Source organism: Pistacia vera, unplaced genomic scaffold (assembly GCF_008641045.1).
Source record: "Pistacia vera cultivar Batoury unplaced genomic scaffold, PisVer_v2 Contig582, whole genome shotgun sequence".
Lineage (NCBI taxonomy): Eukaryota > Viridiplantae > Streptophyta > Magnoliopsida > Sapindales > Anacardiaceae > Pistacia > Pistacia vera.
Window position 1 is genome coordinate 278,690 of NW_022196426.1, and position 13,156 is coordinate 291,845.

The window sequence follows — 13,156 nt, forward strand, 5'->3', positions numbered from 1 at the left end:
GTCCGAGTAATGGTATGGGACATCTTAAAATCTACGAGTGACCGAGCCGCCATCCACGGCTCGAATCCAATGGCGGCTGCGTCTCCGGTGAAAAGCCGAGAGACCCAACGATTATCCAACCAAACCAGTGCAAAAAAAAAAAAAAGAGGGGAAGGGAAAAGAACCTTACTCTCTGGGATGCGAAGCTAAGGCCGAAAATCGTCTAGGTTGCCTGAAATGCGCCGGCCGAAAGAAAATCGTTCTCGGTGCGTAAGGTTAATCACTTGAAGCGAAAGAAAATTCAGTGGCCTCATCAGAAAAATGCAAGTTTTTATATGGATTGCGAATCGACGGTTATCACCCTTGAAACTGAACGACAGCCCACTCTCTCTCCTGCATTAAATGCGCCCACGTGCATTAAATGACGTGATAATGGTCGTCGTTTCGGTTACGCTGCGCCACTAACGCTGCCAAACGGTGCCAGCTCAGCACGCGAGGATTTAATGTGCCTGACAAGCTTTACGTTGAATCTGTACCAGGTTCGTTGAATCTGTACAGAGGACGCCCTCATATCCAGGTCGCTAAGGTGGAGATTGTCAGGTCGCTCCTACAGGGAACAGCGTGAGATCGTGTTCGCCAGAATCCTGTGCCGAGCTCATCCCATTCAGGTCGAAGCAACCAAATGACCGACGTGACTTAGTTTCCAAGGTCCGACCTTCGAACCTTAAAAACTAGGGGCTTTGTTATGCCAGGAAAATAAAGGGCTGACGTGGGAAAGTCACGTGAGGGTGGACCTGCTCCCGTCAGAGCAGCACGCACACGTCAGACCTGCCAAGTGATATGGAGCCCACACGCGTCCTTTTTCCTGCAACAAGTCGTGCGATGTCAGCTTGGGAAAAGGGAAATGGGACGTAAAGCCGGATTACATCCTGACAATCACACCAAACCATGGATTTAGTGATGATTATACGCTTCAGTCCAGTATAAAATGAGGAGGACCCCTTCATTAGGGGGATTCGACCATTTTTCATACAGAAAAAGAAATCTCTCTCTCTTGTAAACTTTTCTTTGACTTTTTCGTCTTATGTAAGTTAGCTCGCGACCGCGACCTGACACACACTAATATCAATACAAATCAGTGGACGTAGGACTTGCTACCTTAGCATCCGAACCACTTAAAAACTCCCTTTACATTTATTCCGCTTTTATATATTTCATTTTCGCGTGTATTGAACAGCCAATCAACATTACACACGTGAGGATTCGTTGGTGCTTAAACTGAGCATCAACAATTAGAAATCTAAAAGCATCAATGATCAAACTAACTTATAAATTTAGAGAAGTGCAGGAAAAAAAATAAATAGAAAAAAATTAACAAAACAACATACAATTGCAAAGCTTAAATTCAATCTCCATTGTAGTTACATAATCTTAAACAAACTCTTTCAATTACATAAATTCTGTCTTCATTCTTTGAAAACAGAATTAAGGTTTATAATTGAAAAAGTAATATTAAAGTCACCAAAACCAGAAAAACCAGAATCCAACAGCGGACAAACTACTATATATCTACTATACATATCAAGCATACAGAATGTCATTTATATTTACAAGCATATATAATTATTACTATACATTTACAATTCTTAAAATAGCTGCTCTTCCATGCCAACATTTGCAATATTTACACAACATTTTCATTGAATCTCCTCAATAACTGGGGGATAACTCGGGGCGAAAGCTTATGAGATCCGGGAGATCGCTTAGTTGAAGCTTCTTAATGTCATTTGCAGCCACCTTGCACGACTCCAAGGTCAGTGATCTTAAATTCTTCAGTGGCTTCAGATGCCTTAACCCCGCACTGGTTATTCGAGAATTTGAAACATTTAAAGACACCAGCCCTGTCAAACCTGCATGTGCAAACAAGTATTTACCAAAAGAAACAATAATAGAAACACTGGGTGGACAAGTTTGTGAAGACCACCCCCAATATATACGAGAAAAACCCAATCTCAACTTAGTGTCCACTTATTAAGTGTAAGGCAAGCTTGTTTTAAAATGGTTTGAATGAAATCATAAGAATATGTATGCTGTACATTTTATTTTCCCGGGATTGTAGTTCAATTGGTCAGAGCACAGCCCTGTCAAGGCGGAAGCAGCAGGTTCAAGCCCCGTCAGTCCCGATGGATCCAAATCCAATTACCAATAAAAAAAATACATCAATAGATCTCTCCATTTTCTGTTAAACTGGGTACAAATGGTATAATTTCATTCCCAACAGTATCACTACTAAAGTGGAATATAAAGGATTAAATGACATGCTAGGACTTGCTCTTCTGGAGTGCAACTAGAGTTGAGAAGGGTGAAAGGAGCAAAACTCACCCCTTATTGGATGGTGAGTATAAAATCACCAACTAATGCACAGTTAATAATTAACTCTCAACTGAAGAACACCATGGTAACAAGGTTTTAGCTCACAAATAAGCTTAGTGGACTGATACCACAATAGTCAGCCACATTGATGCACGGTTTGGTCTACGGTTCCAGTTCAGGAACCCTAAGATGGTGTTTTCTACAGTTCTTTATGCTGAGAAAAATTGATTATCCAATATAAGCAGAGATTAGAGAGAGAATGTAACATAAAGTTAATAGTAAATACCAGAAATCAACTCCAAGGTTTTATCTGTCAAGTTGCTGTTCTGTGACAAATTTAGCAAAGACAACGATGTAAGATCTTTGATATGCTTTACACCAGCATCAGTCAATCCTCCACCACATATTTCCAAGGAGCGCAAGTTCTTGAAGTCTATTAGACAAAAAAAAGAATTTAAAAAAAAAAAAAAAATGGTTGATAACTAAAAGGAAAACAGATAAATTTAAACCAGGACTGTCACTGACAAACAAATCCAAATCCATTCATGAATGAGGTTCATACACAGAGAAAACTCTTTTCCTTGTTAGGCTAACAAGTCCAATATCAAATTATTAGCAAGGAGGCGANCAGAAATCAACTCCAAGGTTTTATCTGTCAAGTTGCTGTTCTGTGACAAATTTAGCAAAGACAACGATGTAAGATCTTTGATATGCTTTACACCAGCATCAGTCAATCCTCCACCACATATTTCCAAGGAGCGCAAGTTCTTGAAGTCTATTAGACAAAAAAAAGAATTTAAAAAAAAAAAAAAAATGGTTGATAACTAAAAGGAAAACAGATAAATTTAAACCAGGACTGTCACTGACAAACAAATCCAAATCCATTCATGAATGAGGTTCATACACAGAGAAAACTCTTTTCCTTGTTAGGCTAACAAGTCCAATATCAAATTATTAGCAAGGAGGCGATTTAATTGCAAGATTCATAAAATTAGTGTCTTCTAACATTCCATTTATGCACTTTCCAAGTATTTTCTGAATATAATTATTATATCAAAAAATTATAAAAGACAAACAAAAAATCTAATCAGATGCAATAGGGCTCCACTGGAGGAACTGGATACAGAATATTATGAACCCATGTCCATTCTTTCAGACCCTATGCTCAAAATACCAATAGTTTTTTTTTTTTTTTTTAGTTAGCATCCCTACGGTAATAATAATTTCCTTCTTAATAAGTAACTGAAGCATTACTGTAGCTATGTAACATACTTCGCAAATATGTTGTTCCAGAATCAGTAATACGAGCTCCAAAAAGATCCAGATGAGTCAATGCAGTCAAACCTGTATGAAGTAATGCAGAAAAATGGAATAAGTTGAAAGCATTTAAAAAATGGACATGCCATAAATTCTTTACACCTATTAACTTAAATACACAAAATGTATTTCTTAGCTACTTCAGAACCAGACTAGTTAACTTAATTACGCCAGAGTTTGTCTAAAATATTAAGGATATACAAATCATTTCATGAAATGAGAACACTTAAAAGGAAAAGAAAAGAAAAAATAGGAATAATGAAAAGGGGAAGGGGCACCATTCATTTAAAGGCACTTACTTGTAAGAGCTGCAAGCCCAGTATCTGTAATTTGCCGATTATCAAGATTAAGTGATTTAAGAGATGACAATCCAGACAATCTTCTTAATCCACCATCTGTAACTACAGTGAATGAAAGATTTATACTCTCCAGACTAGCCAAACCTACAAACAATAAACAAATAAAGTCAGGTCAACACATAAAATTTAATTCCACAACCTTTATTACAGACTTCATTTGTTGACTCAATGATAACCAAGTTCAATAATGAGAGAATTTAACAACCTCCTCAGGGTTTTATATATTCATTTAGCCACTACAAATTTTGACAATAGACAGGACTTTGTTCTAAAATTGCTTGCTGACCTCTCACAACAAATAACATGTTACTTCTAACTTCAGCAGGAGCAAGTGAAGTACAAAATTACTCTAATAACTTCACTGAAATTACTTGGCAAATTGTGCACTTAAAAGCAGATTAGGAAAGGATCATAAGTATGTGAGCACTGAGTTTATATTAAGATTAAAAGAGTGAGTAATCTGGCAAATACAACAAATATAATATTAACCTATAGAAAATTGACTATGCTTAAATTCGTTCTTTTTTTTTTCTGTATACAAATTGTTATATCATGAGTTGAAGATGGATGTCTAACCAGAGAGATGGCGGAGACCACTGCTTCCAACTTGCGTGTCAGACAACTCCAAACATTTTAAATGATAAAGGCCTAGAACATTAGCGTCTCAAGAAGCGTGAGGGATATATAAGGGTTAAAAAGAAGTAAAAAGAGAAGCAAAAGTAAGGAAAAGAGAATTATCATGAAATGTTCAGTAAATATATAAAATAAGCCAAGAAGGGCTATACAAATTACTGTTTAACCTCAACCTTAAATAATGCAGCAATAAATTTTCAAAAATTACCATTAATTGGTTTCTTTTCTATATATTAATTGCAATGAGATTCTTATGCAAAATATGTCGTACAGAATTATTAAATTGGGTATCAACCAGCAGGACATTCAAGAGAATGGTAACAGCTTACCAGGAAATTCAATAAATTCCTAGACCCTACATACTTCAGTAAACACATTGGAATGTTACTTCCCCAAAAGATTAGTTTAATAATCAATACTACGAGGAATATTGGCTTAAGAAATTAATAAAAAATAGTTTAGATTTTTCTCATACAAATTGGTATAAAGAAAGGACGACTAAGATAAATAAAGGTGATAACTGGGAAACTGTTAAAGTAGTCACCTGTCAAATTAACTAGTCCGTCATCACCAATTCCACAGGAATCCAAGTTCAAGCTCTCCAATTTTGTCAATCCTGTTTCAAAGCAAAATTAAGAAGCATACAGTCCAAATACATTTAAAAAAAAAAAAGTTTTCTTCTGTTTTCTTCTTCTCCCTTTTCTTGCTTATTTATTTATTAGAAAATATTGCTTGTACAATCCAGAGCAATCCAACAAAGCTAAATATACAAAGAAACTGAAGGAAAGATATTGTTAATGAGATATAATAATTATTTTAACAAGTCCATATTGCATTACAGTCTTAAAACTAATGACTTCTTTCCTCTCCTGAAGCGTTAATAAATTTGATAAACAAAGGAAAGTATAGTACAAGATTGACTAACTAAACTTTCAGATAAAAATACAGCAAAGCACAAGTACTAAGTGAAGCACAGAACTTCCTGTGTTCCCTTGTTAGACAGGAAAAGGTTATTTTTTCCTTCATTATATGATAAAAGGATCATCAGTGGTGCCTTTTATTTTTTATTTATTTTTATTTTTTTAACATTCTATGACATTTGCAGGAACAAAAATAATGTAAAATGAATAAATTAGACTGTTGAACACACAGTAAACAAAACAGAGCACTCACCTTTCAAGTGCACCAAACATGCATCTGTTATGTCATTGAATCCCAAGTTTAATACTTTCAAACTCCCAAGCCCTGCAGAAAATAAGGATTTGATTAGGTCAAGGTTAAATTCAAAGTTCTGACAAAAAACAACCAAAACATCTCATCATCTTAGCTAATTTGCAGTAAATCTCATGATGCCAAGAGGTGCAATTAATTGAAGACGACTTACTGGAAAATTTCTCACATCCATCATCAGACAGATGACATCTATTAAGATTCAAATACAGCAGGTCCCCAAGAGCTGCATAGATACAGGAAAAGAGAATATTTAGGCTAAATCCACACTTAATCAAGCTATTGAGTATATGCAACTTTAAGCAGCTCATTCTAAACTTTTACTAAATAGTTAACTTAGATCACATGTCAAGTCAAGGGATTATTTCTCCAATATACATTCCCTTGACTTGCAACATATCGGATATCTAAGTTTTCTAAATAGATAAATGAGTTGTTAATTGCAAGCTGGCAAACCATTCAAAAAGAAATTAGAAGATCAGTAGAAAATGGAAACACCAAGAGGCTTCAACCTGAAAGAGAGTCTAAGCATGCAGCCGTCACTGGGCAGCCTTCCAAATTCAATAGAGAAAGCTTTTGCAGACCTGAAACACAACAACGATCTCCAGTGTCAACAAAAAGAAGTTTGAATTACCAAGTCAAACAAGACTAGTAAAAAATTCTAGAAAAAATGGGTAATTATTAAAAACCTATGGAAGAATTACTCATCAGGAAGTAGGGACATATGGTTGAAACACATACAAGAAAAAATGTAACGTTAAAATGACACTCAGATATCATGGATGGCGTATGAAATTCACAAATATAGTTATAATTGTAGTAGTTTGAGATATCAGCATAGGCTCCAATTTTTATTTTTTATTTTTCTCTGTCTATTTTTTATTAATTAAAATTATTTCATTAACCTTAGGTAATTTTAAAACTCGTACATGGCCATCATCAGTCTTTAGTTACGTCTATTGGTCACAGCATACTGATTGTCACTTCCTAAATTGTGAGCAAATCCCAATTGATCCTACCTTAAAATCATGAGAAAAAGAGAGTTAGTTTTAATGAAAACTAAGTTTTGTCTGTTAAGTTCTCTCATGAGTACTAGTCACAGCATCAAAAACTTGGTCTTTCTATCTTTTTCTACCCCAGAAGTTACTGTTCACAAATCAAATTCTCAGAATATCTTCCTAACACATGTTGTCCTAGTGTATTCTATTCCAGCTTTGAATTGATTTTCATAATCAGTTCTGTTATATCCATTAGCTGCTATCCTAAGATTGTGTGCCATAATTTAACAATTTACAAATAACGTCCATCATGATTTAACCATTCAAGCTACTGGAAACAGTTATAGACCTAAAAATTTTCTTGATCCAATGTTTAACAAGTTGTAAGCAACTTTACACAAGTTACAAATATTGTCATACATCACAGCTTCTTCCCAATTTCTATGCTATCTATGTAGATGGGTTCTGGGAATCTTATTAATGCTGTCCCCAAGAAAGGTTAATCATTAAATCCTTCTAAAACAATTCCATTCATGAGTTAATATAGTGTTATACATTTTCTAAAAAATAAATTACTAGCATAACCTTAAAGACCCAATCAAAGCAGTTTTCTGATTTGTTTTGGTCCATTCCGTAATGTAGCCCAATTATGATTAACATTCCAAAATCATATGAGAAACATGAACAAAACCTCCCCCATGCACCATGGCAAAGTGGAATTGTGGTCCATGTGGCTAAGATATTATTCAACATGTAAAATTGTAAGACATGACAACATGATATAGATAAAAAAAACAGTACCTTTCAAGTAAGTAATGCCGACATCAGTAACCTTGCTGCAGGAAATTTGTAGACTTTTCAAGTTTCTAAGCCCTGAAAAGAAATGGCACAAAAGTTACCCTACATCTTTACAACATTCAAACTCATACCAAATCTCGATAAAACTGATCCAATGCACATCCTTCAACACCTCTTAACTAAACTTCTAAACAGACATGAAGAACTATATAAAAAATGAAATCCATGGTTAGAGTGAGAAAATATAAGAGAATCGTGTGAAAAGGTAAATAATAAAACCATCCCAGAAGGAGAAGGATGGGTAAGAGTCACCTGAGAGAGGCTTCATATCAGAATCCGTGATGCAATTACACCATTTAATATTAAGAGACTCCAGCTTTGTCAGACCTGCAAAACGATAAATATGGTACACATTAGCCAGTTTATGCCTTCATGAAAAGTGAGCAACTCTTTGATAACTCCATCAATGTTTGTTGCTATGTGTTTAAACTTAAGAGGCTTTTTGTTTTTCGCTATGGTGGATATTGAAACCCACTTTTATCTCTTCCTCTGCAGTAACACAAATCTTTTGTTTCCAAAAAATATATTTATAGAGAAAGGCTAAGCTTACCGCTTATCATTTTTCTTTTCCAATTATATTTCTTGCTTCAAACATATGCACTACTTCTATTAATGAAAAAAGAAATTTCAAACAATTTACCCTCCCACAGAAAACCAAATCAATACCTCTGCCTTGGACAAGAGAGAGGGTTGGAAGGTTTAGAGGTAAACATACCTTTAAGATGACCAAGACCGCCATGAATTCCAATACATCTTTCCAGATCCAACTTCGATAAGTTAATCAACCCAGCAAAGGCACTCATCCCTTGAGCAGTAATTGCATTGTTTCTTCTAAAACTCAAACTTGTAAGGTTTGAGAGATCTGAAAGATTTTCACATGGTAAAACAACCTGTGAAAAAGGTGCTCAAGTATAAAGTGAGCAGAGCTAAATCTCTTGAATGAAGGAAGATGATGGAACAGAATGGTAAGAAAGGAAAGGCACACAAATGATATTCCAAAATAGAGATTGTCATTCTTTTAGTGGGAAACTAAAGAAACTGTATTAATAATAATTCAAAGAAGGTAGAACTAAGAACCAGCAGACCACATTGAAGACAACATCCTAAGGAGCATCAACCTTATACAAAGACAGCCTAAAAATACCTGTCTATAACCCACAGTTCATACAAACCCCTCCCCAGTGAAAAAGAGAACTATCTATATAAAAATTACCCAATCCCCTTCCCAGTTTAGATTGATAAAATAGTTTATACCAGTGTAACACATGCAAAGGGAGATCATAACTCATTTCTACCACAATCTTTTGAAATTCAGAGTATTCACCCTTATCAACACAGTAACTGAAAATATGTAGAAAAGGTACCAGAGATGTGCCCAAGCCCACAATCTGAAATCTGGTTACAGTCATTAAAATTTAAGGATTGCAGGTTTGTGCAATCTTTGAGATTAATCAACCCAGAATTAGAGACATCAGAACCAGAAAGATCCACACAAAGTAAAGATGAGCCCTGAGAAGCAATGACATCCATCCACTTGTCATTTACACCAGGGTACTCTCCCAGGTAAAGGTCCTGTCACGAAAACTTTGCAGATCAGCATGCCCATTAGGGGCAATGGCACAACCATCACAATAATTTTAACACCACAAGTAAAAGTATCATGCTAGGAATTACCTGGAGAGCACAGTCTCGAAAAGCTTCTAGAGAAATATCAGTTAGACGTTGGGAATTTACCAGTTCATTGAAGATTTGCTGACTGATATCCCTTGGGAGCATTGAAAAGGTATTATATCTATCTATGTCCTGTTAGGTAAGCAGATCAAAGATCAGTCACCGAAAAAAACTGTTGAGGCCTTCTACCAGGCATGATATGAAAACAGAATACCTCACGAATTTTATGAGCACACAACTCCATAAGGGACGGGCATTTCCCTTGTCCTCGTTGGATTTCCAGCGGAGGCCTAAAAAATGAGGTCATCAACCACTTGGAACTTCCACTTTTATGATATCTTCCACAAACCCCTCTATTTAACCTATCTTCATGATCCAATTGGCCTCTCTTCCTAGAACAAGCTCCTCCCATTAAGGAAATATCTTGTGATCAATATATGTCATAAAAATTGCAGCAGAACACTACTTTAACCCATTCAATTACCAAAAAGTAACCATGCACTCTACTTCACCCTGTAAAACAAGAAAGAGTGATAGCAAAATAAGTATTCAGCCCACACAATCATTAAGAAAACACCTTTTCAATCGGCATCCAATTAGAATTGAGCTTGTGATCATCATGCTAGAACTATAAATTTAACAGACAGAATGTCAGTCAAAAAATCATGACGCAGATTTTCCCAGCCAAATTAAAATGGTGCTTATCATGTTTGTGATGATATGCTCTTCTAAAATTGTTTGTAATAATATGCTTTCTGTTAGAAAATATATCCATATGATACAACTGCTCGAATAATTTGTTTTATACACATATTTCACACAACTTAAGAAATGAGAGAAAACACCTTTTGTGCTTGATTATTTGTCGTGAGCTCGTTTTCTAGGCTTGTAGGCAAGGGGTTCAAACTTAGACATAGAGTTAATTCAATTTTCTCTTTCAGGATGGTGCGGTAATGATTGTCTGATATAGTCAAAACAGTGATGGTAATGACTGCAGTTGTGGTAATCTTGCTGAAGGTGCAAATAGATGTAAAGGTAGTTATGCAGTAAAAGTGGTCATCACGGTGGTGGTTGGGTTATAGTTATGTTGTAACTGTTGTGGAGGTGTGGTGCCACCAAGCTGTATATTGATATAAAAAGTTCCTCAATACAGCTAAATAAAAAATAAATATATAAAACACTAATACAATACTTAAAGCAATCAAAGTCCTAGCCATTAACTGATTTTTTTTTTTTTAATATCTAGAAATAAAATGGGTTACAATTCACAATTAAGATATATTTCAGGTATCTCAAGAAAGAAAATACGAAATTTACATTATTAGTCTCACGCGTACTATAAACAAAATCAACAATTTGAGCCCTAAAATACACGCATGACTTGACAAAAATTATCTGAGCTAAACCAAACCAATATGTCAGGTTCAAACTTGAAATTAGAAACACTGGATTTTGATAAGCCGAATATTATTGAACTTTGGTTGGTAAGAAACTTGCATTTCTTACCAACCAAACATGGCATACTTCAACTTCAGTTTCACGAATAGTTTTCAGTTCCGCTTACTCGCAAGTCGCAACACAAAATATAGCCAAACACAAATTTAGAAAATAAAACAGAGAATTCACCAAATAAAAATAATTAAAAACAGAGTAAAGCCACGATCGTCGAGTCAAAATACAGATTCCGAGAAAATAGTTTCACGAAAATTATTCTCTAAAACAACACATACGGAAGCATAAAGAAAAACAGAGAATCAAAATATATATACAGAAACGTAAAAATCATTCCTTTCCTCAGCTACAGAGATGGATATGAACTCGGCGATATTCACAAACGTATATTAACATACAATAGCAACCAAAAAATCATATAAATCAGAATTTTCTTTTCACCGGAAAAGTTTTCCAGCAATCATTTCATTTTCTTCCCCGGAAACAAACAGAATCAGATGAAAACACGAAAACGACTAAACAACAAAACAGAACAAAGTAAAGAATACCTCATCATCATGATTAATCTAGATTTTTGATCGAGAGAGATAAATATCAAAGGCTTAACAGTGACATAAGAGGGAGACAGATTGTTTGAGAGTGAAGCTTTGAGAAGGAGAGAATGTAAAAGAGTAACAAGAAGTGCAAAAGTGGCTGCGACCCGAACTAGAGTCCGGACCAACGGACGACTGCCACGTCTTCGTTTGAGTCAGCGAGGGAGGTTGGTTCGGAGTTCGGTATATTGTGTGGATAAATACATTTACACCCCTATTGATTGCCATATTAATTTGTCGTTTTATAATTTTGAAAACGCTCAAAATACCTTCTATTAATTGCAATTTTCAATTGAGGACAACTCTATTTGATAGATGCCGGCCGGTGCCCATCTAGGAGGGTGGAAATTAGTTGTTAAACTCAATTAACAAGTATTTGTTTTACCAAGAGAACTTCTTATGTATGATGTACATGGATATATATACAATCAATTAATCTAATGTAAAAAAGTTCATTTTTTTCTTTTGCGTGACATCCTATCATCACCACCCAAAACCACAATTAAACTAACAATATATATATATATATATATATATATATGGTCATTTTTTAGTCAAGACATTTTGATATAAATTTAGTCAAGAACATATATATTTATTGTTGAATTAATTACATTAGACTAAAATAATATTTTACAATCCAAATTAATGGTATGTATGTATGTATGTATGTATTTATGTATGGTCATTTTCTAATTAGGATATCTTGATATAAATTTAGTCAAGACCATACATATTCATTGTTGAATTGATTACATTAGATTAAAATAATATTTTACAATCCAAATTAATAGTACCTATGTAGTCTTGATAAATTTATATAAGAACATCTTGATTAGAGAATTGATTACTTACACACAAACATAGCTATATACTTGACAAGGATAAAATTGATATCACGATAAAGTTTGGGGATTTAAGTGATATTTATCCTACAAATCAGATAAAGCCGAGGAGATATTAGTGGGTCCTACCTCTAGTTGATTACTGTGGTTCCAGCCAATGAAATTTTAGAAATTTTTTAATTTTTTTGGTTATCCGTTGAGGACTGTGGGCCGTCCGTGGGCCCAATGGGGGTTTGCTTTGGGGATTCTACACGCAACGTTTTCGTGTGGATTATGAATTGTCATAAAGTCATTTGTTTAATCAAATCATGATTAGAGTATTAAATTACGACATTATATTAATTATGACGAGGTTCGGTGAGTGGAGTATTGCTTGTTTTATTTAAGGGAAAAGACATACACCTACTTAGAGTTTGCTGTAAAGAAAAATTGGTACCTAAAAAGTTTTAAAATGACAAATACTCACTTTTCATTCAAATCCGTTAATAAATCTGTTAACTAAAATAGTATTATCATTCTATCATTTTTGTAGGGTAATTTTGGCTTTTTATGTTTTAGGGTTTGTGCATAAAAAAAGTTAAAAAAAAATTGCATTAATAAGACATTAGAAAAATCCGTCCAAATCTCTTATCTTTCTTCTTCTTCTCCCCTTTCTCTTTCTCTTATTCTCTCCCTTCTCTTTCTTCTCCCTCTTTTTCCTCCGATCACTAGGCAAGAACCTGGCACCGAAATATGGACTAGAAGCTGGCCAGATCGAAAGCCTCTCTTTTCTCTCTCTTCCCGTCTTCATCTTCTTCATCTCTGTCATAAAAGGGCCAAAAAAGGGGGGTCTTTTGCAAAGATGTCGC

At 34.8% G+C, this 13,156-nt stretch overlaps 1 protein-coding gene across 1 annotated transcript; it reads right to left on the reverse strand.

Moving 5' to 3' along the window:
- Positions 1-1,369: 1,369 nt before the first annotated feature.
- Positions 1,370-11,551, reverse strand: LOC116109554 (dynein regulatory complex subunit 6). The gene is made up of 16 exons (XM_031395783.1): positions 11,419-11,551; positions 9,633-9,931; positions 9,422-9,550; positions 9,112-9,319; positions 8,463-8,609; positions 8,000-8,074; positions 7,691-7,762; positions 6,404-6,475; positions 6,046-6,117; positions 5,835-5,906; positions 5,206-5,277; positions 4,605-4,676; positions 3,969-4,112; positions 3,625-3,696; positions 2,639-2,785; positions 1,370-1,889 (listed from the first exon to the last, which is right to left on the reverse strand). Exons 2-16 carry the CDS (start codon positions 9,828-9,830, stop codon positions 1,690-1,692), a joined length of 1,752 nt encoding a protein of 583 aa, XP_031251643.1. The 5' UTR covers positions 9,831-9,931; positions 11,419-11,551; the 3' UTR covers positions 1,370-1,689.
- Between the last annotated feature and the right edge of the window lie 1,605 nt (positions 11,552-13,156).